At 43.4% G+C, this 26,049-nt stretch overlaps 1 protein-coding gene across 3 annotated transcripts; it reads left to right on the top strand.

The window, feature by feature from the left end:
* Positions 1–2,922: 2,922 nt before the first annotated feature.
* Positions 2,923–24,078, top strand: EPCIP (exosomal polycystin 1 interacting protein). Of its 3 annotated transcripts, none has more exons than XM_082624815.1 (2): positions 2,923–2,976; positions 20,649–24,078. In XM_082624815.1, the coding sequence occupies exon 2, from the start codon at positions 20,708–20,710 to the stop codon at positions 21,365–21,367; it is 660 nt and encodes a 219-aa protein (XP_082480941.1). In that variant the 5' UTR covers positions 2,923–2,976; positions 20,649–20,707; the 3' UTR covers positions 21,368–24,078. The 3 variants fall into 3 exon arrangements, with proteins under 3 accessions (XP_082480941.1, XP_082480940.1, XP_082480939.1); XM_082624814.1 differs by lacking the exon at positions 2,923–2,976 and adding an exon at positions 20,271–20,351; XM_082624813.1 differs by lacking the exon at positions 2,923–2,976 and adding an exon at positions 20,313–20,441.
* The last annotated feature ends 1,971 nt before the right edge of the window (positions 24,079–26,049 follow it).

The following is a 26,049-nucleotide window of genomic DNA, read 5'->3' as shown; positions in this document are numbered from 1 at the left end:
TCTCCTACAGGAAACCAGTGCCACTGTCACCGGCTCCAAGGCATCTGCCACAACCTGGAAGCAAGTCAATCAAAAAACACCCCCCCACAGCACTAGCTCCCAGACTAGGCCAGTTCTACCGAGACCCAGGCCAGCAACAGAGATGCTCATAACCCTTCTCTGGCTCCCCACTGAACTCAGTTCCCAAACAAACGCTCGTGGTCCTCTCTCCTTGTGACTCAGTTCCAACTTAAGGATAAAGGATCAATAAAACTTAAATCATGTGTGGAGCCCCAGCTGCCATGGCAGTTGAGGACTCTGCAAATTGACTATTTTGGTTTTCCAATCTCTGTAGCAGAGGCAAGCGAGAGAGAAAAGCGTTGGCACAGAGGTTGAGTGCACCAAGGCATTGTATTAGCCACAATTTTTCTGGAAAGTTGGGAAAGCTGGTGTATGGACAGTCATCCTTCCCTTTGTCCATCCTAGGCATCCCGGCCACACATATCATCTCATTTAATCCTCACCTCAACCTCTCAATGACATATTGCTATCCCCACTTTATAGATGAGGAAACTGAGGCTTATAAAGTTTAAATAATAATGTTCAATATCCTTTCATAACCTCAGTGGAATATAATCTGCAAAAAAGAATGACTGGATCACTATGTTATACCCCTGAAACTAATGCAATATTGTAAATCAACTAACTGCAATAAATAAAAAATTAAAAGGTAATAATGTTCTAGAAGGTAGCAGAATCAAGATTTGAACTAAAGTCCATGTTCCACTAGCCTCATGTGGTAAAATTAATATGTTTGCTTTGCTGAAACTAAACACCAACAATAATGGATTCTCTCTATTCTTAATTCCCTTGCTTCTAAATATGTATCACTGGCTTTCAAAGAACACTCGTAGGTGCTCTCCCATCTCGAAACCTTTGCTCCAGCAATTTTCTTAATTGCCTGTGTTGCTTGATCCCATGGACCACCTGAGAAGCTTGATGATGTATGTGTCAGGACTGTATGAGGTGAGAAAGGAGGAAACATCCATCAGCTCACATCCTCCATTGCCTAAAGAATCACCCCATGAGGCATTATTGCCCTTTTCTCCCATATCCGACTACTCATATCCAGCCACCCTTTCAGGCCCAGATCAAGCACCTTTCCACAGAGACTTCTCCAGTCTCCCTGCCAAAATGTAGTCCTGCATTTTCCAAATTTCCTACATGTTTTCTTTGTACCTCCCTTCAAACATTTCCCACATTCAACATATATAGTCACGCCTTTCACTTCCTTGAAGACAAGAATGATGACATTTATCTCTATTGTCCTTTAAAGCTTCTGGCACAATGCAAGAGTGTAGAAAGGGTTCACCAGATGAATAATAAACAAATGAATAAATTTCCCTAGGGAGGTGCTCTCTGCTTTAATGTACTGGATAATCTGTATCTGAGTAATTTAAATAAATTGCTCTAGTTTTCTAATTTTTTTTTTTTTTTTTTGTGGTACGCGGGCCTCTCACTGCCGCGGCCTCTCCCGTTGTGGAGCACAGGCCCTGGACGCACAGGCCCAGCGGCCATGGCTCACAGGCCCAGCCGCTCCGCGGCATGTGGGATTTTCCCAGACCGGGGCACGAACCCGCGTCCCCCGCATCGGCAGGCGGACTCCCAACCACTGCACCACCAGGGAAGCCCTCTAACGTTTTTAAGTAGAAAAACTTTTCTCCATCACCATCATTCACCTGATTTCTTCCATAGTGAGCCGTCATCAATTAATGTAATAGAATGTTTTTTACATATTTATTTGATTTTAACATTTTTATAACAGGAACTAAAAAAGAGAGAACAAGACAACACCTTTGGTTTTTGTTGTTGTTGAAGTATAGTTGATTTACAATGTTGTATTAGTTTCTGGTGTAGAGCAAAGTGATTCAATTATACACACACACACACACACATATGTTCTTTTTCATATTCTTTTCCATTATATGTTATTACAAGATATTGGGTACAGCTCCCTGTGTTATACAGTAGGACCTTGTTCTTCATCTGTTTTACATATAGTAGTTTGTATCTGCTAATCACAAACTCCTAATTTATCCCTCCTCCTCCCCTTTCCCCTTTGGTAACCATAGTTGTATGATGCTATTTGGGGGGGGGGGGGTTGCGGGATCTTAGTTTCCCAACCAAGGATCGAACCCGCGCCCCTTGCATTGGAAGCGTGGAGTCTTAATCACTGGACCACCAGGGAAATCCCTGGTAACCATAAGTTTATTTTCTGTGTGCGTGAGTCTGTTTCTGTTTTGTAAATAAGTTCATTTGTATCATATTTTAGTGCTGGCTTTGGCAGCACATATACTAAAATTGTATCATATTTTAGATTCCACAGATAAGTGATATCATATGATCTTTGTCTTTCTCTGTCTGACTTACTTCACATAGTGTAATAAACTCTAGGACTACAACTTTGGAGTTGAAATGAGTTCACTTTCTCTCTGGAACAACCACAATAGGACAATTTTTATACTAGTTCAGGCATTTGCCATAAGTAACAATTCATTGGGCCAAAATGAGTGGAACAAATCATGATAGTGAAAGCATCAAGGAGTCTCCATGCTCTACGCTTAATTCATTCAATTTCCTGCTAAAGTAGAATTTCTTGCATTACTGTTAGCCCTTCAGGTCAGCATAGAGCAGCAGTCTCCTTCATTTCTTCTGGAAACTTTCCACTTTGGAACCCCCAAAAGGGTAGCCAGCAGTCACCAAGGTGGGTTGTCTCCCACTGTGTGGTTCATGAAACCGGTAGGTGGGCAGCTTCCTTCTGGTTGCCATGGAAATGACCAGGGTCACTGGCCCTCTGAAAACGGAAAAGAACAGCAAGTGCAAGAACAGGCATTCCATCCTTCCTGCCTTGCAGATTATACCAGCTGTCAAGCCAGAGAGAAGCATCAGGCAGAGGTCTGGGAGTGGCGGAGCCAGCCTTGCAGTGGAGCTTGAGATGTAAGTAATTTCTCTGTTCTTTTTTGAAAAGCATGTCTAGCTTAACAGTTTTTAATAGCTTCACAATTTCTGCTGCATGGCAGGAAAGTTCTGTGATGGTTTGAAGAATCACCATCGGCACCACCTTCTTCTTGTAGCGTTTGCATTTCCTGAATATAACGCATACTTATAAGTCACTTTCACCGTGAAACACTCCTTTAAGATTCCAGGCATATGAATTGCTCTTTACTGAGATTCTGCCTTTAAAAGGAAATGTTTTCAGTACATTAAGCAAAGAATGAAATGGTCTTCTCAGTCCCTAAATAGATAAACTCACTTAGGTTAATATTATATAACAAATATCGCTGTGGAATCTGAGCTTCCTGTTTCTATTTTTAAATCTGGCTAAAATAAAATAAAAAAAGAAAACAAAAAAATCCGGCTATATTTTCCTGGTCTTTAATGCTAAATAACAATTAAATGAAAGAGATTTGTGTCATATCTCTTTTCCTTACCGTGATCACCAGCAAAACTAGGAACTCTCAAAACATTGGCTTTTATTGTTTCTTCACTCTGATTTTATCTAATGGTATTATATTTACTGTTTATTTACACACTATTCATAAGAAAACATAGGAAGACAAGAAGAAACCAAATTTAGATGAGCATCAACATTTGGATTGGTTAACTTTTTAAAAAATTGGTCCTTGTATTCAAAAGTGAAACAAACACGATAAGTACTGTAGTAAAACAGTGGTGGGGATATTTTAATCAAAACCAGTAATCCTTACACAGTTCTGCATATATTCATTGTTTAATAAATATGTTTTGGGGCAGTTTTTTAGCAATAAGTGTGTTGGTGTATGTTGAGGAAAGGAAATGTTTCAAAAGAATTGTACATAATATTTATAGAAACCTGTCCTTAAAAACTACCAAAAATTTCAGACCTCATTTGCTTGAAATGTTTTTTAATGAAAAGGGTGATATTTCACAAGTTTTTTACTTTTATTTTTATACCAAACAATTCAATGTAATGCATTATTTAAACATAATGTTTGAAAGGAAAAAAAGATTTCTCATCATGTTGTTTGACAGAAATTGGGCATTTTCTGAAAATAACAGATTCAATACAGTATCTATGGAAATGAATACTTTTCAACAGTTGACATAGCACTCCCAATTTTCTTTTTTGCATCAATATTTTTATTGCTTGAACCTAGTATATGATCCACTTTTAAAATTCAGGGTCTATGGAATTCCCTGGCAGTCCAGTGGTTAGGACTTGGCACTCTCACTGCCAGGGCCCTGGGTTCGATCCTTGGTCAGGGAACTAAGATCTCATAAGCCACGCAGCGCAGCCAAAAAAAAAAAAAGAAAAAAAGAGGGCTTCCCTGGTGGCGCAGTGGTTGAGAGTCCGCCTGCCGATGCAGGGGGACACGGGTTCGTGCCCTGGTCTGGGAAGATCCCACATGCCCCAGAGCAGCTGGGCCCGTGAGCCATGGCCGCTGAGCCTGCAGAGTGCAGGCTAGGCCCGTGGGCCATGGCTCACGGGCCCAGCCACTCCGCGGCATGCGGGATCCTCCCAGACCGGGGCATGAACCCGTGTCCCCTGCATCGGCAGGCGGACTCTCAACGACTGCACCACCAGGGCAGCCCCAACCATTTCTTTTTTTTAAAAAAAAAAAAGTGTTCTGATGCTTGTACATAATAGAACTCACTTCATTCCTTTTATTTCCCATTCATCTAGTGTGAGGTTTCTATGCACACTTGAGGTTAGAGGCCACGGAGTCTAGTAATAGAATCCGAGGCACAGAACATCATGTGAGTAGGAACTTGACCCTGGGGTGGGAAATGAAACTGTAATATCCACCATGACTCCTTAGAGTATATTTGGCTGTCTGGGTTCAAATCTCAGTTGTTTCCTTCTGGCTCTGTGACTTTGGCCAAGCTATTTAACCTCTCTGTGTCTTCATTTTCTGATAAGAAAATGGGGCCATAATATCTCCCTTTACGATTACTGTAAGGATTAAATGAAATAAAACATGTAAAATACTTCATACAGTACCTGGTACAAAAGAAGCACTTATTAAATATTATTAATCTTTGAAAAATATGTGTAGTTCCTAATTTCAGTCATTTTTCAACACGCATGGAACTCCCACATTTCTTATTTGAAAGTACATTGCCTCTTATCGACGACCGTTTTCTATATTTAGCTAGTTTCGCCCTGGGAACACAGGGCTGAGGGGCAATAAAGGTGTGTGTAGTAAAATGTTAATACAATAACATCTGTTCTCTATCTAGTAGTCTGAACTCTCTTGGGAGTCAAGAGTTGTATATTTGACGAGTTAAGTCTGAGGTGTCTGTTAGCTATTCAGGTAGAGCTATTCAAGTGAGATGTTGGATACATGAGCATGAAGCTCAGGGAAGGGTGTGGGAGCCGTTAGTCATCAGCATATAGATAATAGTGAAATCCAGGGGTTAGCATGTAATCACCAAGGGAGTGGATATACACAGAGAAGAGAGCCAGGCGCCAAGCCAGGGGCATGCAAGCCAGGAGCATGTGATGTCAAGGAAGAACAGAAAGGTCTTTGCTCAGGAAGGAGGGAGCTGGCAACCATGTTGAATGCTGGTGAGAAGTCAAGCAAAATGAGAAGAGGACATTAACCATTGGTTTTGGCACATTTGGGGGGTGGGAGTCACTGGGAATCTGATAACAATCATTCCAGTGGAATGACCCTAAGAACAGCCAGCTTAGAGTGGCTTAAAAAATCTAACATAAAACAGGCACTGGGCTCTCTGTATAATTATAAATTTGCTTGCAAAAGATTGGTTTTAAATTTATTTTATGGTTAACTGATGTGGACCTATAAGAGGTCTGAGGTAGGCAAGCACTGTCATCCATGAATCTAGCCTACTAAAGGTCCATGAAAGATGTGAAGACAGTTTAAAAGATGAGGGGGGGACTTCCCTGGTGGCACAGTGGTTAAGAATCCGCCTGCCAATGCAGGGGACATGGGTTCGAGCCCTGGCCCGGGAAGATCCCACATTCTGCAGAGCAACTAAGCCCGTGCACCACACTACTGAGCCTGCGCTCAAGAGCCCGCGAGCCACAACTACTGAACCCACGTGCCACAACTACTGAAGCCTGTGCCCCTAGAGCCCGTGCTCCACAACAAGAGAAGCCGCTGTGATGAGAAGCCTGTGCACCTCAATGAAGAGTAGCCTCCACTTGCCGCAACTACAGAAGGCCCCTGCACAGCAACGAAGACTCAAAACAGCCAAAAATAAATAAATAAAATAAAATAAATTTTAAAAAAAGAGAGAGAGATGAGGGTGGTTTCTTAGCAGATGAGAAATAGAAAACACTCCTGACGCAGGGGGCAACATAAGTAGCATGAGGGAGGCATCACACACACACAAAAGAAGACAATACACACACACACACACACACATCCATGAGGACTTGTTCTAACAATATTCCCTGATGCCTTTCCATTCCAGTTTTGATCCATTTCCCATAAAATGATCACTTCTCATTTGCATTTCTGAACTGCCTGGGCTCCAAGGTCATTAGGAAGCCAGGATCTTCTCTGCGTCCAGGAGCTTTATGGGATTCCTTTGGAGTCATGCCTAGTCACCATTTCATGGGCATTCAGTTTAGCCCAAGTTGTGTTGACCATATTATCCACTAGAGTTCTGCTCTTGTCACAGAAATAACCTTCAGTGAGTCATCGATGAGGTCAGGAGGCATTCTTTTCAAATAAAATTCTTATGTTAGAATAGTTTCAGACTTACAGAAAAATTGTGAAGATAGCACAGAGAGTTCCCATATACCCTGCACCCAGTCTCCCCTATTATTAACATCTTACATTACTGTATTATACATTTGTCACAATTAATGAACCAATATTGATACATTATTATTATCTTAACTAATATCTATATTTTATTCAGATTTTCTTAGATACCTAATGTCCTTTTTCTGTTCCAGGATCCCATATTACCTTTAGTTGTAGGCACGTAAAAACCCTAAAAAATCTTCAAAGAAAGCAACAAGTTTCAAATTACCTTTGGTTCCAATATTTGTAACTAAAACCACTAAAGGAAAAATTTAACTCTTACTTGTCTAAAATCTAATGGTTGAATACAGACAAAAGGAAAAAGCTTATGGCTTACATCTCAAGGAAATAGTTTAAGGTATTTTATGGGCTGTAATAATGTACAACTGTAAGTGGAAGACCTGAATCCCTTTTTATTGTTCTGGAAGCAGATAATTAAAATATTAAAGGTCTGCCAGCATTTTTTGGTTTCTCATCTCCTAGCAAAGGGATTACTCAGACTTATTTTCCTTGGCAACCTCACACTCATATAATACAGGCCCAGTAATTTGAGCAAAGCTCTCCGTGAATTAGTTTCCCAAGACTGGATGCTTAAATGTTAGATTGTGGGGAAGTTTGCAGCAGGGGTTATTATAATCCCTCAATGGAGAGCAATTAAGGCAATGGCTTCTGATGCCCACAAATATGTGTGAGATCAATATACACTAACTCAGCTCATGCCTCCCTTAAGCCTGGGGAAGTCATGTGGAGTGAGGGAGAAGGACAGTGATCTGGGGTCCTGACTCGGGGTTCATGGTCCCTATCCTAGGTGAGTGTGTTCCACCCTTTGTCCCCATCAGATTCACAGAAAAGCTCCAAGGCAATGCAAACTTAGTCGATGCTCACTGGTGAAGTCACAAGAGGTTGGGGATGCCTCATGGGTCTTTCGCCAGATGTCATTCGATGACCTTCAAGGAGACTCACAGGCAAGACATAAGATATTGAGCATAAATTGCCACCCTCTCACCAGTACACAAAATCTCCTTATACTTCCTCTGTCATGGCTGAACCACATGCTGAAATTCCTGCTAAAGAAGAAGATGGATTTTGCTTGCTAATTTGATATGATACACTCCACAATTCCAGGCGGTAAAAGGTAAAAGAGGAAGTAAAGGATCCATAACATGCCTCTCTGACTTAGCTAATATAGGGATTTATTTGGATAGTATAAATATTTACGGAGTGCCTCTATGAGTCAGGCGCTAAGGACTGGGGAACCCATGGTCAACGTGAAGACCAGGGGTCTCTCACATCAGAAATCTGACTGACACAGCGTACCAGGGGCAATTGTTCCAGCATCCAATAGACAAACTCATGGGCGAAATCAACATTCAATTAAGCTGAATGCTTTCAAAACATAAAACGTCTGCTTTTCAGTTAGTTCTTTTAAAAAATAGCTTTATATATATATATATATATATATATATATATATAAAGCTATTTTTTTAAAGTATTTATTTTCTTGGCTGCATCAGGTCTGAGTTGTGGCACGCCGGATCTTTGTTGCGGTGCTCGGGTTTCTCTTTAGTTGTGGCACACGAACTCAGTAGCTGTGGCACGAGGGCTTAGGTGCCCTGCAGCATGTGGGATCTTAGTTCCCCAACCAGGGATCGAACCTGCGTCCCCTGCATTGGAAGGCGGATTCTTTACCACTGGACCACCAGGGAAGTCCCCAGTTAGTTCTTAATTATCTTAGTCTAGACGCTTTTGAGCACTTTAGTTCATTTCTATCATTAACCACGTTTAATCTGAAAGCAGTAATCCAATTGATACTTGAAGAGATCCTGGCTTCACCAACCAGTGGGCACAAATAAGGTTTAATTAATACTAATCGCTTGTATCTAGTTGGTTTGTGCTCCCATCTACCTGATACAGGTCCTTGCCTCCTTCCCACCCCCATGTCTACACAATAGAGTCTCCTCTAATCATTTCTTGGGGTCCCCAGGAGTGCCTCACCTGTATTCACAAATGGTCCTTTCATGTGCTCTGTCCCCAGCCACCATTGGATGTTGACTGTCCCCCACATGCCACTGCCATGGGGCTCCCTGTTAACTTGTTGCCTGGAGAGCAGTGTCTGGGGACATCCCAGTCTGTCCTCCAGGAGAGGCCAAATGATGCTATCTGCCCCTCATCCCTCTCTGTGCCAGAGCTGGGCTGCCCTCAGTGCAGAAGTGGGGAGAATGACTCTGTGCCCTGCTCAGTGTCACACTTTCTCACCTGGGCAGGGGCCACTGTGCCCCGCATCTCCGAGTTCTTGAGAGCCGTCCATGTAGTATCTGCCTACAACTCCACTGGATTCAGCCCAAGGCTTTAATTAGTCTGGGTTAAGAAGAGGCAAGTCAGGCTTCCCTGGTGGCGCAGTGGTTGGGAGTCTGCCTGCCGATGCAGGGGACGCGGGTTCGTGCCCCGGTCCGGGAGGATCCCACATGCCGCAGAGCGGCTGGGCCCATGAGCCATGGCCGCTGAGCCTGCGTGTCCGGAACCTGTGCTCTGCAACGGGAGAGGCCACAGCAGTGAGAAGCCCGCGTACCGCAAAAAAAAAAAAAAGAAAAAAAAAGAAGAGACAAGTGCTGTCCCGTCCCTCCACTCATTCCTGCCCCAGACCCTCACACATCATCTTTATTCTTCCTTCTTTTTTCTCAACAATTCTACATATACAAATAAGCACCTGAATACGGTCACCCTGTGAACTCATAAGACGTGTCCAGATGCACCTGTTCAGACTGGGCTGGGTGCAGTACAGGGCGGCTACTCTATGACAGCTCCGAGCTTGGAACTACAGAAGAATGGAAAGGAGTTTAGGACATTGTTACCCTAAGAGCTTATGATCCAGTCTAGTGAGAGTAATAAGACACATGACACAACTAGTGAATACTGCAAGGCTGTGAATAAAGAGGAGCTAGTGTGCTTGATCCAAAAGTGGTTTGATTGGGTGGTTTTGTTTCCCCATAACTTCTGTATTCCTTTCCTATCACCATTCTAACAAATTCCCACAAACTTAGTGGCTTAAAACAACGCAAATTTATTCTTTCACATTTCTGGAGGTCAGAAGTCCAAAATCAGTCTGACTCGGCTAAATTCAAGGTATTGGCAGGGCTAATCCTTCTGGAGACTCCAAGGGAGAATCCACTTCTTGCCTCTTCCAGCTTCGAGAGGCTGCTGGCATTCCTTGGCTTATGGCCACATCACTCCAATCTCTGCTTCTGTTGTCACTTTTTCTTCTCTCTCTCTTCCTGTATCCCTCTTAGAAGGACCTTTGTGATTACGTTGGGTCTACCCAGATAATCCAGGATAATTTCCCCATCTCAAGGTCTTTAACTTAATCATGTATGTAAAATCCTCCTTGCTTTGTAAGGTAATATTCATAGGTTCTAAGGGTAAGGACATGGATATCTTTAGGGGCCATTGTTCAGCCCACCACAATATCCAGCAAGCACAGTAGAAGATCAGAAAGAAAGTATTTTGGTTTTGTTTTTGTTTTTTTGCAGTACGCGGGCCTCTCACTGTTGTGGCCTCTCCCGTTGCGGAGCACGGGCTCCGGACGCGCAGGCTCAGCGGCCATGGCTCACGGGCCCAGCCGCTCCGCGGCACGTGGGATCTTCCCAGACCGGGGCACGAACCCGTGTCCCCTGCATCAGCAGGCGGACTCTCAACTACTGCGCCACCAGGGAAGCCCCGGAAGAAATAAGTCTATCTTTATGCACAGATTCCTTTCCGTAGAACCTTCCCCCGTCTTTTTAAAGCAATATAGACTCACAGGAAATTCAGAAACACTGAAAAACAAAAGTAAAACTCACCCATAGGAGAAGGAAAAGCTTCTCCTTTGAGTAGAATGCCAACTATCAATAATACATAGAAGTAATGAAGGAGTTAGAAAAATCACTATTTTGCAACCATTATAATCCTTGAGTGAGGAGCTTTTTTTTTTTTTCTTTGCGGTACACGGGCCTCTCACTGCTGTGGCCTCTCCCACTGAGGAGCGCAGGCTCCGGACGCGCAGGCTCAGCAGCCATGGCTCACAGGCCCAGCAGCTCCACGGCATGTGGGATCTTCCCGGACCGGGGCATGAACCCGCGTCCCCTGCATCGTCAGGTGGACTCTCAACCACTGCGCCACCAGGGAAGCCCAGAAAGAAAGTGTTTTGATCATATTCCATACTCTTGCTGTCTCTGTAAACATGTTACACACATTTAAATTAGTAGAAATGGGAATCGGACAGTTATTTCCATTCACCAGACTTGCTCACTAATAATTTCAAGGCCTCGCATTCCTCAGAATTTACAGGAGGACATTTGTAAATTAGGTTCAAGAAAAAACGATACAGAAAGATATTTTTGTTTTATGCTGAGCCTGTTCTCTGTTCAAATTTTCAATACAAGCAGCGCATTAAATTAACCATTACTTTAGATTTTTGGGAAGGTGGCTTTGGGGATGTTCTAATATCCCAAATATATATATATTCCTATTATCACTCTAATTCTGACATTACAAAATGACATAGCTTATGAATAATACTATAGTACTCTGTGTATTATAGTTGCTTATGAGGAGTAGTCATAGTACTTCAGAGCAGCACTAATACACTATATATTTTGACATGCACCTTGCTTTACTCTTATTATAACCTTGTATGCTAGGTATTATCATTCCCATGCCGTATTGAGAAAAATGACTCAGAAAAGCTCTTTGGCCCAAAAATATTCAGTGAGTTTAACAATCATAAAAATGCTTTAAATTGGGTCCCCTGAAGACCCGAATTGCATGCTTGAAGCTAATCTGGCCTAAATTCCAACTTATGGAGACATGAACTTGTATTTCCTCTTTTTCTAGATGAGGAAAGCTATCCGATGATAGCCAATAGTGTAGGTCTTACTGTATAAGTCAAATGAGAAATTGATCCCATCAGAATCACAGCGAACCCCGCTTCCTGGCTCTCACGACCGACCATGTGAACTTTGATGAAGGGGAAGTGATTTTTGTCAACAGAGACCTAACAAGGCGGTGACTTCAGAATCCCTTGGAAGGGTGTGTGAAAATTCAGTGGCTCGTACCAAGGACGGGGAGTGTGCCGTTGTGGAATGTGAAGAAGAAAGAAAAGACAACACTTCTCCTAGTAAGAAAACATGGGGGAGAAACCCAAATTAGCTTTCAACATTATAAGCCTTGAAATATTAAGCAATCAGAACGTTATTCCTCTTTCCAACATCATCTTACGTAGTGCTTCTCTCTAAACTGCCTCCTGCAGTGCACTTGTGGAGCAGGGCCAAGGAAAAGGAAGATGCTAAACATCTTTTTGTTTCAAAACATCATTCTCAAGGTCCTCCACCTAAAGCCTTCATCCAGCATCTCTGCGAGCCTCTCATCCACAGAACACACAGTAGCCAACATGTCCTCCCTGGCCTCCATGGGAAGGGTGATGGCACAGCCACAGACGAGTGGGAACTGGGCCTGAGAACAGGTGGCCACACAATTCTGGGTCCTAGAAAGGAGTCTCAGCCCACACTTCTCCTGTATTTCTATTTAACCCTCGCTATCCCTCTAACAAGGGGCAAGGTAGGGATAAGGCTTAAAGCGCAACCCCCTTGGGCAAGAATGTGTTTACTTAAGTCTGTACTAAGGCTTAACCAAGTGATATTAGACCTCTGTATGAGTGGGGTTTTAGCACCAGGCATCTGAAAAGGGTGGATGAGGGGATGACCAAGGCATGAAGAGGAAGGCACAGCAAGGGGACAGCAGAGCAGGAGCCTCGAGCTCATTCCCACCTCCTCAATCCCACTCTCTTGTGCTCTCTACCCCCTCAAGGATTCCAGAGAGTGAAATAAATTTATCTGGAGAGCCTGGAGTCAGCAAATGGAGAGAGAGAAACCTTCAAAGAAAATACAAAAGAAAAGCGTTTTCTCACTTAGAACTCACTGTTTTCTGGTCTCTGCCCCTCTAATTCCATCTCCACCTGGCACCTCCATGAACGTCCTGAAGCACAGACCTACACGGGTCTCCCCTGCTTACAAACCTTCAGCGCCTCACTTTTGCCTCTTGCAGGGGCCTCCAAAGGGGGTGTGTACATCCAAGGGAGTACACGAGCCAGTGGGGTACAGCTGACCATACTCAAACTTCCATTTTTATTTTTCATCTGAAGTATTTAAAATTCTACTCTTCGTGTATAGTATAATTGTGGTATTTCTAATACCTTTATAAATTAAAAACTATATCTACTGGGGAGGGGTTTTATTGGTGGGGTGAAGATCAGAAACGTTTGGAGATCAAACCGCTTAGCTTGGCTGGCACAGTCCCGGCCTCATGGCCCCAAGACATGCCAAGTACTCTAGTCTGAGATTTTTGCTCAAGCAACTCCTCTATTTATGCAGCACCTCAGCTTTCCTCACCCCATCCCCTCTCTTCTCAGTCCACACAGCACCATCTCTGGGAGCCTTTCCCATTTCTCCCTGCCCAACACTTGGTCTGTGTCTTTAATAAGCACTCACCATGCACATCACCTTATAGTTAGTTGTCCAGTTGTTTGTTCCCAGAGTACATGCGATGTTCCTTGAGCAACCCATTAGACTCCAGCAGTGAGCGAGGCCATCTTAACTGCTGTCCACGTCAGCAGGCAGTGTGTGCCCTTTTGACAAAATACACTCCAAGAGTATGGGTACACGTCTCACTTTGTGGGATACACCTAAGATTCCAAATTGTCTCCTTTTCAGGAATTCCTCTCATTTTCACCACCTCCAAATCTTCAAGGATTTTTGCAGGGACACACTCTGGGGATTACATTTGGGAGAGACATCCTCACTTAGCTCCACAAGTCCTGCTTCAAAGCAGGTTTCTTGGGATGTCCAGACGCTGGATTTCTTCTCCCTTTCTTCCCCGTGCTGCGTTCAGATTTATATTTCAGACTGTCTGCTTCTTGCTGGAGCATCTCATCAGTGTCTGCTTCTCTTCTCCAGTTTCTTCAATGGAGTCTTTCCCTTAATTCTATTTGCACTTAAAAAAATCACTTCTAATTTCCAATTCAACTTACATCTGAATTAAAATCTGAAATCACTCAATTTTTGATTGCAGTAAGGATTTGGAGAGTGTCACTCTATTTTCCCACAATCGTATGTCTTGTCTTTTGTGTTAAGACTATCGAATTCAAAGCATCATTCTTCATGACATTTCAAATCTGTTTCAGGCAAATGGTCCAAATGCGATCCTCCCGCTGACACAATATCTCCTTACTAGTAATACCTTCTTATAAACAAAACTAGTCCAGTTTGAAACATTCCTTTTGGAGCCAAGTATAAACATTATCTACATTTTGGGTGTAATCCTAGATTGAGAAGGAATCTGTGTGGAATTTGTTTTGAAGTAACTGATGTCTGTATCTGCTCAATTCAGGAGTCTTTGCTTTCATGCAGCTAGCTGCTAGTATTAATTGCTCTCAGAATTTCTCCAACTGAGATTTAAAAATAATATTTCAAGTGAGTCTGAATAGGAGCTCTGGTTTCTAAACATGTTCAGTGATTCAATGATCAAAGATTTAATGGCCATACCTTGTTTTCAGCATCTTGCCTGAAAAGCTTAGGTGGACTGACACCACCTGAGCTTCTTTTGTCATGGTTGCATAAAGCTGTTCATTGTATCTCACAACCTAGGTATGTCAGAAACTTCTAGTGCCCACCAATACCCACATTCTCCTCTCCTCTCCTGGCCAAGTGCTGGGCTTCATTTCCAAGCTGCTTGCAGCCACATGGTACCATGTGGCTGAGTTCTGGCCCATGAAATGTGGGCAGAAGATACTGTGGAGGGGACTCCCCTGCTGGTCCAGTGGTTAAGACTCCCCACTTCCCCTGCAGAGTGCATGGGCTCGATCCCTGGTCAGGAAACTAAGATCCCGCATGCCGCACAGTGCGGCCAAAAAAAAAAAGAAAAAAATACTATGGAGGACCTGAGAGCCCTAGAAGTTGGTCTAAATAAATAAATAAATAAATAAAGCCTGGGTCACTGAATGACTGTGGAGCGGAGCACACCCTCCCTGCCTCCACCCCCCTTTTAATGGAATTAGGCTGCATGTAAGGGAGAAATGAACCTTTACCCTAGTTTCACTGTGCATTTGTTCATTAGTAGGCAGACTCCAGCATGGCATAAGCAGAATGGCGCCCTGCCCCTCCCTTTGCCTCTGGCCCTCCCTATGTCCCAACCTTAGGGGTGTGGAGGGGGCTTATATCAGGACACAGTCTGCAAATCTCAGTGATGGAGCCCACAAAAAGCTGGGATGCTGAGAAATGATCTGTCAGAGGAAGTCAGAGGATTCCAGCCCCACAGGACCCCTCAACTGCCCCTTCCCACTGCCACCCCTGCCAACCTCCTATCCTGTCAATCCCTCTATCCTACTTTTGATTTTAAAAATTCTGGTCACTCTATGCTAATTACGTAGGTAATTTTCCTTTTATGTTTCTCACTCAAGAAATATTTCTCAAATCAGATATTATGAACTTAACCACTCCCAGGCAGTCCTAGGTACAGACTTAATATCCCATACAAATTGTTATTATAATTATTATCACATTGGTTCCAGTGTGTCTTTGACTGGGGTATAACCCCTTGACGAAGCTCTTACTAGCTTGATTTTCTAGCACAGTGCCTAGCACAAAGCAAGCGCTCAACAAATGTTTACCAAGTGACTGAAAAAAGCATAGTGTACCAAATGTCAGTGTACCAAGACACTTTTTTTTTTTTTTTTTTTTTTTTTGTGGTACGCGGGCCTCTCACTGCTGTGGCCTCTCCCGTTGCAGAGCACAGGCTCCGGACATGCAGGCTCAGCAGCCATGGCTCACAGGCCCAGCCACTCCGCGGCATGTGGGATCCTCCCGGACTGGGACACGAACCCACGTCCCCTGCATCGGCAGGTGGACTCTCAACCACTGCACCACCAGGGAAGCCCCCAAGACACTTTTAATTGCTTCTTATAGATATCCCAGTTCAGATTGGCTTGAGTAGGGAAAAAAAACTTGGCTCATATATTTTTAAAAAATCAAGGAAGAATGTCAGGCGTGGCTTGATCTGGGTGCTGAGAAAAAGATTGTTACGAATGTCTCTCTACTTCTTGTCTCTGTTTTCCTCTGTGTTGGCTTCATTCTCAAGCTCACCCATTCTGGACACAAGGCAGTTACCAATAGATTCGTATTTCCCTTCTACAAGCTGAGCAACCCCCAGAGAAAAAAGTGTGTTTCCCAACAGTGCCCCCCCCTACCATGGGCAGGAGCAGGTCAAGGGGCAGGGGCAATGTGATGTATCTGTGCTTACTCTGCTTATGCCAGGCTGGAAGTTGCCTACAGATGAATAGATACATAGTGAAAGTAGGGTGTTCATAATCCACATTCAACAAACCTGAAGAAAGAAATCCATGGTAAAGCTGAAGGAGATCCTTAAAAAACTAAAAATAGAGCTACTGTATGATCCAGAAATCCCACTCCTAGGCATATATCTGGAGAAAACCATAATTCGAAAAGATACATGCACCCCAGTGTTCACTGCAGCACTATTCTCAATAGCCAAGACATGAGAGCAACCTAAATGTCCATCAACAGAGAAATGGATAAAGAAGATGTGGTACATATATACAATGGAATATTACTCAACCATAAAAAAGAACAAAATAATGCCATTTGCAGGAACATGGATGGACCTAGAGATTGTCATACTGAGTGAAGTAAGTCAGACAAATACAAATATCATATGCTATCGCTTATATGTGGAATCTAAAAAAAAGGGTACAAATGAACTTATTTACAAAACAGAAGTAGAGTCACAGATATAGAAAACAAACTCACGGTTACCAGGGGATAAGGGTTGGGGGGGATAAATTGGAAGTTTGGGATTGACATATACACACTACTATATATAAAATAGATAACTAATAAGAACCTACTGTATAGCACAGGGAGCTCTACTCATTACTCTGTAATGGTCTATATGGGAAAAGAATCTGAAAAAAGAGTGGATATATGTATATATATAGCTGATGCAGTTTGCTGTATACCTGAAACTAACACAACATTGTAAATCAACTATACTCCAATAAAAATTTAAAAAAAAACTGTAGGAGAAAAATGTCCAACTAGCCTCTCTGTGGAAACCCCATCAACTGGTTACCAGGGATACTTGTCCCCCTCTGTAACCCTTCATGAGGCTTCAGGCATCTGGCCTCCCTGTTCTGGCCTTCAAGTTCCCTGATGTCCGGAAGGCAGCGCCCTCGCTGCTGAGGCCCAGCCAGGGCCTTGACTGCTAGGAAGTTGCTCACAAATCCCTTTGGGGATCTCCAGCTCCACTGGAGAGCTCCAAGAAATCCATATCTTTTTCCCTTCTTACCCCTTGTCTTCTTCCATGCACGCCTCTGAATGGTAACAGCACCTAAAAGAATGAGGGAGACACTTTTGTCACCAGGTTCCAGCTGATGTATAGATGCCCATCCCTCCCTTTCCCTCTAAGGCTGGGGTCAGAGCAGGCCATTGATACTGATGACAGCATTCCTAGTTCTGGGATGACGGGGTTACTGGGACATGAAGTCCTAGAAACCTCCTGTGGAATCTGGGACAGGTGATCATCTAAAATTATCTGTATTTAATAAATTATGCACTGTTCCTGACTAAGTGGGGTGTTTGCCACCACATTCTAACACTATTTTTTTTTTTTTTTTTTTTTTTTTTTTTTTTTGCGGTACGGTGGCCTCTCATTGTTGTGGCCTCTCCCGTTGCAGAGCACAGGCTCCGGATGCACAGCCTCAGCGGCCATGGCTCACGGGCCCAGCCGCTCCGCAGCATGCGGGATCTTCCCGGACCGGGGCACGAACCTATGTCCCCTGCATCGGCAGGCGGACTCACAACCACTGCGCCACCAGGGAAGCCCTAACACTATTTAAAACTGTTAAGCCTCTCGTTCAGGGAGAATTCTACATGTTTCTCAAAGCCCTTTCTTTTACTACAAAATGAACTAATGAATAAATCCTTTAAGAAAACCCTGCGCCATGGACCTAGAGATTGTCCTACTGAGTGAAGTAAGTCAGACACAGAAAGACAAATATCATATGATATTGCTTATATGTGGAATCTAAAAAAATGGTACAAATGTACCCATTTACAAAACAGAAATAGAGTTACGGATGTAGAAAACAAACTTACAGTTACCAAGGGGAAAGGTGGGGGAGGGATAAACTGGGAGATTGGGGTTGACATATACACACTACTATATGTAAAACAGATAACTAATAAGAACCTACTGCATAGCGCAGGGAACTCTACTCAGTACTCTGTAATGACCTATATGGGAATAGAATCTAAAAAAGAGTGGATATATGTATATGTATAACTGATTCACTTTGCTGTACACCTGAAACTAACACAACATTGTAAATCAACTATACTCCAATAAAAATTAATTTAAAAACCCATTTGAAAAATCCATTTTTAGAAAGAATAAAAACACTACTTATACTTAAAAAAAAAAAGAAGAAAACCCTGTGCCAACTTCAAAATAAACACAAACACTATCGAACACCTTATCCAGTCTCCCGAATGGATTTTAGCCTACCTCTCTCCTGTGATCCTATATTTGTGTGTACATTCAGGAGAGCTTTCTCGGTTCAGCCTTCCTTGTCTTCCTCTTTTGCAGATGAGCCCTTGGGGCAGGGTCCGGCTCTTGCTCTTTTTTTTTTTTTTTTTTTTTTTGCGTTACGCAGGCCTCTCACCGCTGTGGCCTCTCCCGTTGCGGAGCACAGGCTCCGGACGCACAGGCTCAGCGGCCATGGCTCACGGGCCCAGCCGCTCCGCGGCATGTGGGATCCTCCTGGACCAGGGCACGAACCCGTGTCCCCTGCATCTGCAGGCGGACTCTCAACCACTGCGCCACCAGGGAAGCCCTCTTGCTCATTTTTGTTTCTTCTGCTTGGCCTTACCTGACTCCTGCCTTTGCCTCCTTCCCTTTCCCTACTCTCATAGCCTCTGGTCCTCACACGTAGGCCTGACCCACCTTGGGCTCTGGAAGCAGAATCAAGTCCTTTAGAACATAAGCTCACTGTCTTATTCTGGGCTGTATCCCCTGGGCTAGCAAAGTGCCTGCCACCTAGTAAACTCCCAATGGGCATTTGTTGAATGAATGGATGTATTATGATTGCCGTGAACCAATGTCTTACCGTCCATTCAAGTTTACTTGGCTGAGCTGATTTTTAATCTCCCAGCACTCACTCCACCAACCTGCTGATGGACTTGTGCTGCCTGCCTGTGTACCTGACCCCAGCATTTTTTTTTTTTTTTTTTTTGCGGTACACGAGCCTCTCACTGTTGTGGCCTCTCCCGTTGCGGAGCACAGGCTCCGGACGCACAGGCTCAGCGGCCATGGTTCACGGGCCCAGCTGCTCCGCAGCATGTGGGATCTTCCCAGACCGGGACACGAACCCGTGTCCCCTGCATCGGCAGGCGGACTCTCAACCACTGCGCCCCCAGGGAAGCCCCTGACCCCAGCATTTTTAGCTCCGCCCCCCACCTTAGGTTCCACATGGATTTACTCTGCCACCTTGTAGCCTCATCTTGCTCCCCGAGGGATGCAGGTCTGCCCGGCTTCTTTCCTGCTGTTACCATCCTCTCTGGACACATGTTTAAATCCCTGGAATGACCGTCCATCAATCCTTCCTTACCATGCTTCCTGCAGGGGGCCATCACTAGCTCTGGACTCCCCTATTCAGAGGTCTTATACCCAGTATCTTGCCATGCCCACCACCATATGTATAGATGCACTGAACTGAATTGTTTGGTCTGTATGTTCAGTCATCAGCTGACTCAGGAGAAATTTCCTTAGTTTTGCAAAACTGAAATCTGGTGCCCTATTTCATAATGTGAGGCTTATTCCAATCACACCATAAAAGAAGGCCACACATCTATTATATGCCAGGCACTGTAGGGCATTTTCCCCCAAACTGGACATCAGGGCTGCTCTTTAAATTAAACATGCATTCCTACCTTATTTAGGTCATTTAACAGTGCTTATAGATTGCTTCCTTTTGGAGCCCTATAGCAAGTTATTTAATAAAGTCAATTTATAAAATTTGTTCTGGGAAAGGAGTAGATAAATCAGGATCATTGTGATTAACTGGTGTGTGATTAATCTTTTCATTGTCGAGTAACACAGTTAAAGTGGATTCTAATACTGGACTAGGAGACCAGGAAGAGTATGAATGGTCCTACAAACGGATTAATATGATCGAGGGGAGCATGTTTGTCTAGTTAGAAATTGAAGTTTACCATTAACTAAATGTTTCACCGGTATTCATGCTGTGTTCACAGGTAGCACGTGGGTAGCTGATTCCGACAAGGAAAACTGTTTGTCTCCTGAATTCCAGGAAGTCAGATACTGAGGGGGGGTGGGGGTGGAGATATGTGCCTGTTTAGAGAGTAGACAGGTATTCAGTACTGGCAACGGGAAGTTTGGAGGATGTGCGCACTCAAATCACTCCAAATCCTTGCCCACAGACAGGCTGCGGTAGGTCTCCTGTCCGGCATCTGCTCTTGCTTACTTGTTGGCATGTTAGTCTCAGTACCAACAGACATCACGGGGAGTTTTACAGCTCAGGTGAGCAGAGTTCATGGGATTGGCTGAGGCCTCCCAGGAGGTTCTGAGAAAAGAGCATTGCCTGCACTTGGGCTCCTAGCATTGCCTGCTTTTGCTAGAAACTGCAAGAGAGAAAGTTTAAGACGGGTTATTCAGGGGGCTCCTTTTCCGGAAGCTGCACATTTCTAATGAGAGGCTGTGATCACAGAGCTGCACATTTTCTTTCAGGTGAGTTCCAATGAATCGGCTCATGAAGGGGAAGCTTGCTGGCCCAGCCTGAGACAAGAATGGCACCACCCTCTGGGTGCAGCTTCCTTGTGATCGGTGCACTGGGAGTCTTTGCACTTGACTGCTTCGCGACAGCTCAGAAGAACAGCACACTAATTTTCATGAAGGAAAACACCATTCGGAAGTGCAGCTGCTCTGCAGACATCCGTGACTGTGACTACAGTTTGGCCAACCTGATGTGCAGCTGTAAAACCGTCCTGCCTTTTGCAGTCGAGCAAACCAGCTACAATGACCATTTGACCATCTGGTTCACAGACACATCTGCCCTGGGACCCCTGTTGAACTTCACGCTGGTCCGGGACCTGAAGCTTTCTCTGTGCAGTGCCAACATTCTCCCCACTGAGTACCTGGCTATTTGTGGTCTGAAGAGGCTTCGCATCAGCACCGAGGCCAAGCATCCCTCCCCAGAGCAGAGTTTACTCATCCATGATGGTGGGGAGAGAGAATCCAGAGAGAAGCCCATGTTGTTACACCAAGGCTGGCAAACCTGTATGTATATCTCCTTCTTAGATATGGCACTTTTCAACAGGGAGTCATCCTTAAAATCATACAGTATTGCAGACTCTGCCAGCGTGGCCAGCAACTTCCCCTACTTTTCCTACTTTAAAACCTTCCCAATTCTAAGCAACAGAAGCTATGTTGTCACATTCATTTACTAACATTGTAGCTGTGTCCAACCTTTGGGACCTTTGGCACATTTCAACAAGGAATCTGTGAACAAGGTCATGGGTATTCCTATCCTCCACTTCACTTCATCCCCAGCCCCCATTCTGCCGGCCCTCTCTGCTCTGCTCATACCCATCCATGGTAAAACAAAATAAAAAGAGCCAAAAACCCTACTTGATTCAGTCCAGAAATGAGCCTTGAGGGCCAGCTAGAGGCTAGGTCCTTGCTACTTGGGGGCAGGTGGAGAAATGTCAGATCAGAAATGGAGAGACCAGTACACCCCAGGAACTGCTTAGTGGAGCTCAGCAGAGGGGATGACCCCCAAGAAAGGCGTCTTCCTTCAAAACATTGCCTTAATTTTTTTTTTTTTTTGCTTCATTTTGTTAGAGAGGTTGGAATTCCCCTAAGTAGAGAATGATAGACTTCAGCATTTTGAGACCATGAGTGCCACAAAATGATTAGGTTCTCTTAGACTGGTATTTTCCAAATATCTTGTTAAGAATATTCACATTGAGAAAGGGTAGTCTTGTGAGTGTGTTCAGTGAGGGAGGTTTGAAGCTTGGAGGATAGGGTGGGACCTTAGGACCCAATGAGGGCACTAGGGTCCTGAGGAAGGGATACAGAAATCAAAATTGGAAGTCACAAAAGCCAAGTGCATTGGGTTTTTTCCTTAGAGCAAGGCCTAAACCCAGGGAAAGTTTCCCTCTTCTAGTCCTTCATGTCCTTCTCTTGTCTTGCCTCCTATCTTTGGCCCCGCTGTACCACTTCCCCCTTTTTCCTCTCATTGTCTTCATCCCCCTCCTCCTCCTCCTGCTCCAGAAATCAGAACTTAGATTAATACCAGGAGAGCTATGTTTGACTACACTAGGGACTAGCTTGGGAATGTAACAGTCCCTTATAACATTACTCCCATGGGTAAATATGTCCAGATTACTAACAGATAATTAATGAAAGAACTTTTAGCACTCGGTCCATTTGGAAGTTTAAGACTGGAAAGCCAAGATACTTTGTATGATGGGGTTAACACAAAACGGTTTTATGTGCATTGATACAAGGAACTCACACAACATATTTCTTTTTTTAATTAAATTGACTTGGGGATTCCCTGCTGGTCCAGGTCAGGATGCCACAGTCTCACACCTGAGGGCCCAGGTTCAATCCCTGGTTGTGGAAGTAGGATCCTGCAAGCCATGTGACACAGCCAAAAAAATAAAAAATAAATACATTTAAAAATTAATTAAACTGACTCATCATTGTACGAAAAAAATCTTCTCTCCCAGAGACCCAACTTACCATCAAAGTGGAATGTAAAGAATCTGTGGCAATTATGGTATAAATGTCTAAATTCAGAGTGCAAAGAATTTGAAACATTACTGAATTTATGATATCATAATAAGAAATAGTTCTATTATGAAATGACAGGCTGTCTTGGAATTGACGACTTTACATCACATTCATCACATTTTTCTCTTAACCTTAACACAGGGTGACTGAAATAACCTGAAATGTCTACATTTGCTTAATTGGTGGGGGATTTGGCCATTCGAGCTAATTAGCATGCATCTATAATGTCAGTGTTTAAATTAGGCCAAAACTAAGACCAAATATGAATTTTAATAGAAAAATGTAATGACCTCATTACTGACATTGTATTTGAGAGGTAACATTAAAGTGATGGAAAAGAAGAAAAACAGAGGGAGAAAGAATGGCAAGAAAGATACAAGTGAAAAGATTAATAATAAATATATTTACTGTCATTAGTTACTGAAAATGTAACAAATTGAATTTTAACAGATTTTTATTAATAAAGTATAAAATTAACTGACGTTAGACATTATGAGCATCTTAATGTACATATCTCCCATTTGGTGGCTTTTAATAGTTTCAGAGCCCTTTCACATGTGTTTTAAGTGATGCTTATAAGAAATAATTGTGGGTCAATGGGACTTAAATCAATAGAGGAGGAAAGCTAATTAAGTTATAAATCAAGCCTGAGGTTGCCAGGTTTCCAGACTGAAATGCAGTTCAGGTTGTGCTGACAGAGGACAAATAAGCATATACATGGGGAAACAGGGCATTTGGTGCTCAGTCACAGGGTTGGGAGGACAATAGGGAGTGGTGGGGATTGTGGCAAGCTGAGCATGCACATCCACCTGAAGGGTCCACAGCAGTGCAAGCTGGCTGAGTGTCACTGCCATGGGAGAATACAGCAGGGCCAGATCTGATCCTTCAAGGGAATTAGGAACTCCAGGTGATTTGTAAATGTTGGCACATTATTCTGCTTTTTTGTTTGTTGCTTTAAATACCACTGTGTGGGTCAGACTATGTCAGTGGTCCCCATGGAGTCTGGGACTAGCCATTTGTCACCTCTGATCAGTGGTGTGCTAGTAAAAGTTTAACCACCAGCTCTCCCCCCAAAAGTCTGTGTGTAGATATAAATGTGCATAAGTTTATTATAAATTTTATTGATAGAAAGGATGTGTAGCACAAAATTTACAAATGATAATAAAATGTGTAATGCTCTTCATTATAAACTCTGTACGCAATTAACTCTCAAAGAATGCTTTAGTTGATTTTTGCCAAAATCTTGTATCCAAAGCCAACCTAGGGTGGCAATTGATGAGCAAGTATAATTCTGGCATAAGTGTTGGTTGATATTTTCATTTATGTTAGGAGTAAGAGGAAAGTTAAACAATAAAGACGTATGTGGGAACGTCACTTGTTAGTCAATGATGTAAGCAACTTCTTTGCTGAATCAAATAATTGGTTTCAAATACTGGAGGAAATCTTCCTCAATTTAGGGGACTAGTCACAATGTAAGGGCTACGGACATGATACATTTTTAAGTTTAGTCTGCACTGTTAACATTTTTCCCAACACACTCAACAAAACAATAAATAAAACCCTGATATGTAGTGTTTTTAAAGACATTTTAAAGACATATTTCTTAGCTTTATCCACTGAGAGGGCCAAGAAGCAATGACACTCCTGTAGCAAAAAGCACACCGATACTTACATTTTGGTTCCTCAAAACCATTCCCCATTAAAACAAACAAAAAAACAACAACAAAGAAAATAGGACCCCGGGACTTCAACGCCCGGAGCCCGTGTTCGATCCCTGGTCAGAGAACTAGATCCCACGTGCTGCAACTAAGTGTTCACGCCGCAACTAAAAGATCCCACAGGCGGCAACTAAAACCTGGTACAGCCTAAATAAATAAATAAATATTTTTAAAAAAGAAAATAGGGCCTTGAAGAAATAACTGATTCCACAGGGCTAGGGCAGCAAAAATTTAAGGGTGAGCCTGGAACATCTTAATGTGACAGAAAGTAAGAAAAGCTCAATCAACTGATGGGGACATATAAAAAAATATAGAAGTCAGCTTAAAGGATTCCACTGGTCACAAAGGGACCATCTGAGCATCAATATGATCAATTACCAGAGTGGATTTTAGCATATTGACTTGAAAAAAATTCCATGAGTTAGTACCGTCAAAACTAAGGAAGGAAGGAAGGAAGGAAGGGAGGGAGGGAGGGAGGGAGGGAGGGAGGGAGGGGAGGAGAGGAGAGGGAGGGAGGGAGGGAGGGAGAAAAAGAAAGAAGTGGGGGCCTCCCTGGTGGCGCAGTGGTTGAGAGTCCGCCTGCCGATGCAGGGGATGCGGGTTCGTGCCCCGGTCTGGGAGGATCCCATATGCCGCGGAGCGGCTGGGCCCGTGAGCCATGGCCGCTGAGCCTGTGCGTCCGGAGCCTGTGCTCCGCAACGGGAGAGGCCACAACAGTGAGAGGCCCGCGTACAGCAAAAAAAAAAAAAAAAAAAAAAAAAAAAAGAAAGAAGTGGGAATGGGGAAGGGAAAGTACTACTTTACAGAAGAATGGCAACTAATACATATAGAAGGAATAATAGAAATACAAAATCACCATTTTGCAAACACCACAATAATAATTAATTCTGTAAAGAATCATTAATGGATGCTAAAATGATTGGATGAAATATTGTCTAAAAGTATTATCATCCTGCAGATTATTTATAAACCACAAATGGTCCCTTTATGATGGAGAAAGGTCCCTAAATGAGTGACTGAACTTAATGGGACAAATTGGCATCATGGGCTGCCTGATGTGATACACTGAGAAGGACACGTTACCTATGTAGTATTCTTGCCTAAAATGTTAAACCTGCATCTAATCCAAATCCAAGTTGAGGAACATTCTGCAAAAACAACACATAAGCAAACCAAAAAAACTGGCCTGGACTTTGCAAAAATATCAGTGTCATGAAAGTTTTAAAAAAGGGATGAGCTGTTCTAGAATGAAGGAGACTAACTAGTCATGACAACTAAATAATGTGCAATCTCCACTGGATTCTGAATTGGGGAAAAACCAACAGCTATAAAAGACAGGAGAATGGGACTTCCCTGGTGGTCCTGTGGTTAAGACTCCCGTGCTTCCACTGCATGGGGTGCGGGTTTGATTCCTGGTTGGGGACCTAAGATCCTGCATGCTGTGCGGCATGGACAAAAAAAAAGGGGGGCAGGAGAAGATAGATGTCTCAGCTCAAGCAAAGAGAGTAAATATCTCTTTCTCTGACTTTTGGTTATATTCAGGCCCTCAAATGATTGGATGTTGCCCATCCACACTGGTGAGGGTGATCTTACCTCTACCAGACACCCTCACA

This window comes from Mesoplodon mirus (genome assembly GCF_964341445.2).
Source record: "Mesoplodon mirus genome assembly, chromosome: 6".
Lineage (NCBI taxonomy): Eukaryota > Metazoa > Chordata > Mammalia > Artiodactyla > Ziphiidae > Mesoplodon > Mesoplodon mirus.
Note: the sequence above shows the minus strand (reverse complement) of the source record. Positions and strands in the feature narration are given on the sequence as shown.

Excerpts from the sequence above, each read along its gene's own strand:
- EPCIP (XM_082624815.1), top strand. The coding sequence starts at position 20,708 with ATGGCACCACCCTCTGGGTGCAGCTTCCTTGTGATCGGTGCACTGGGA.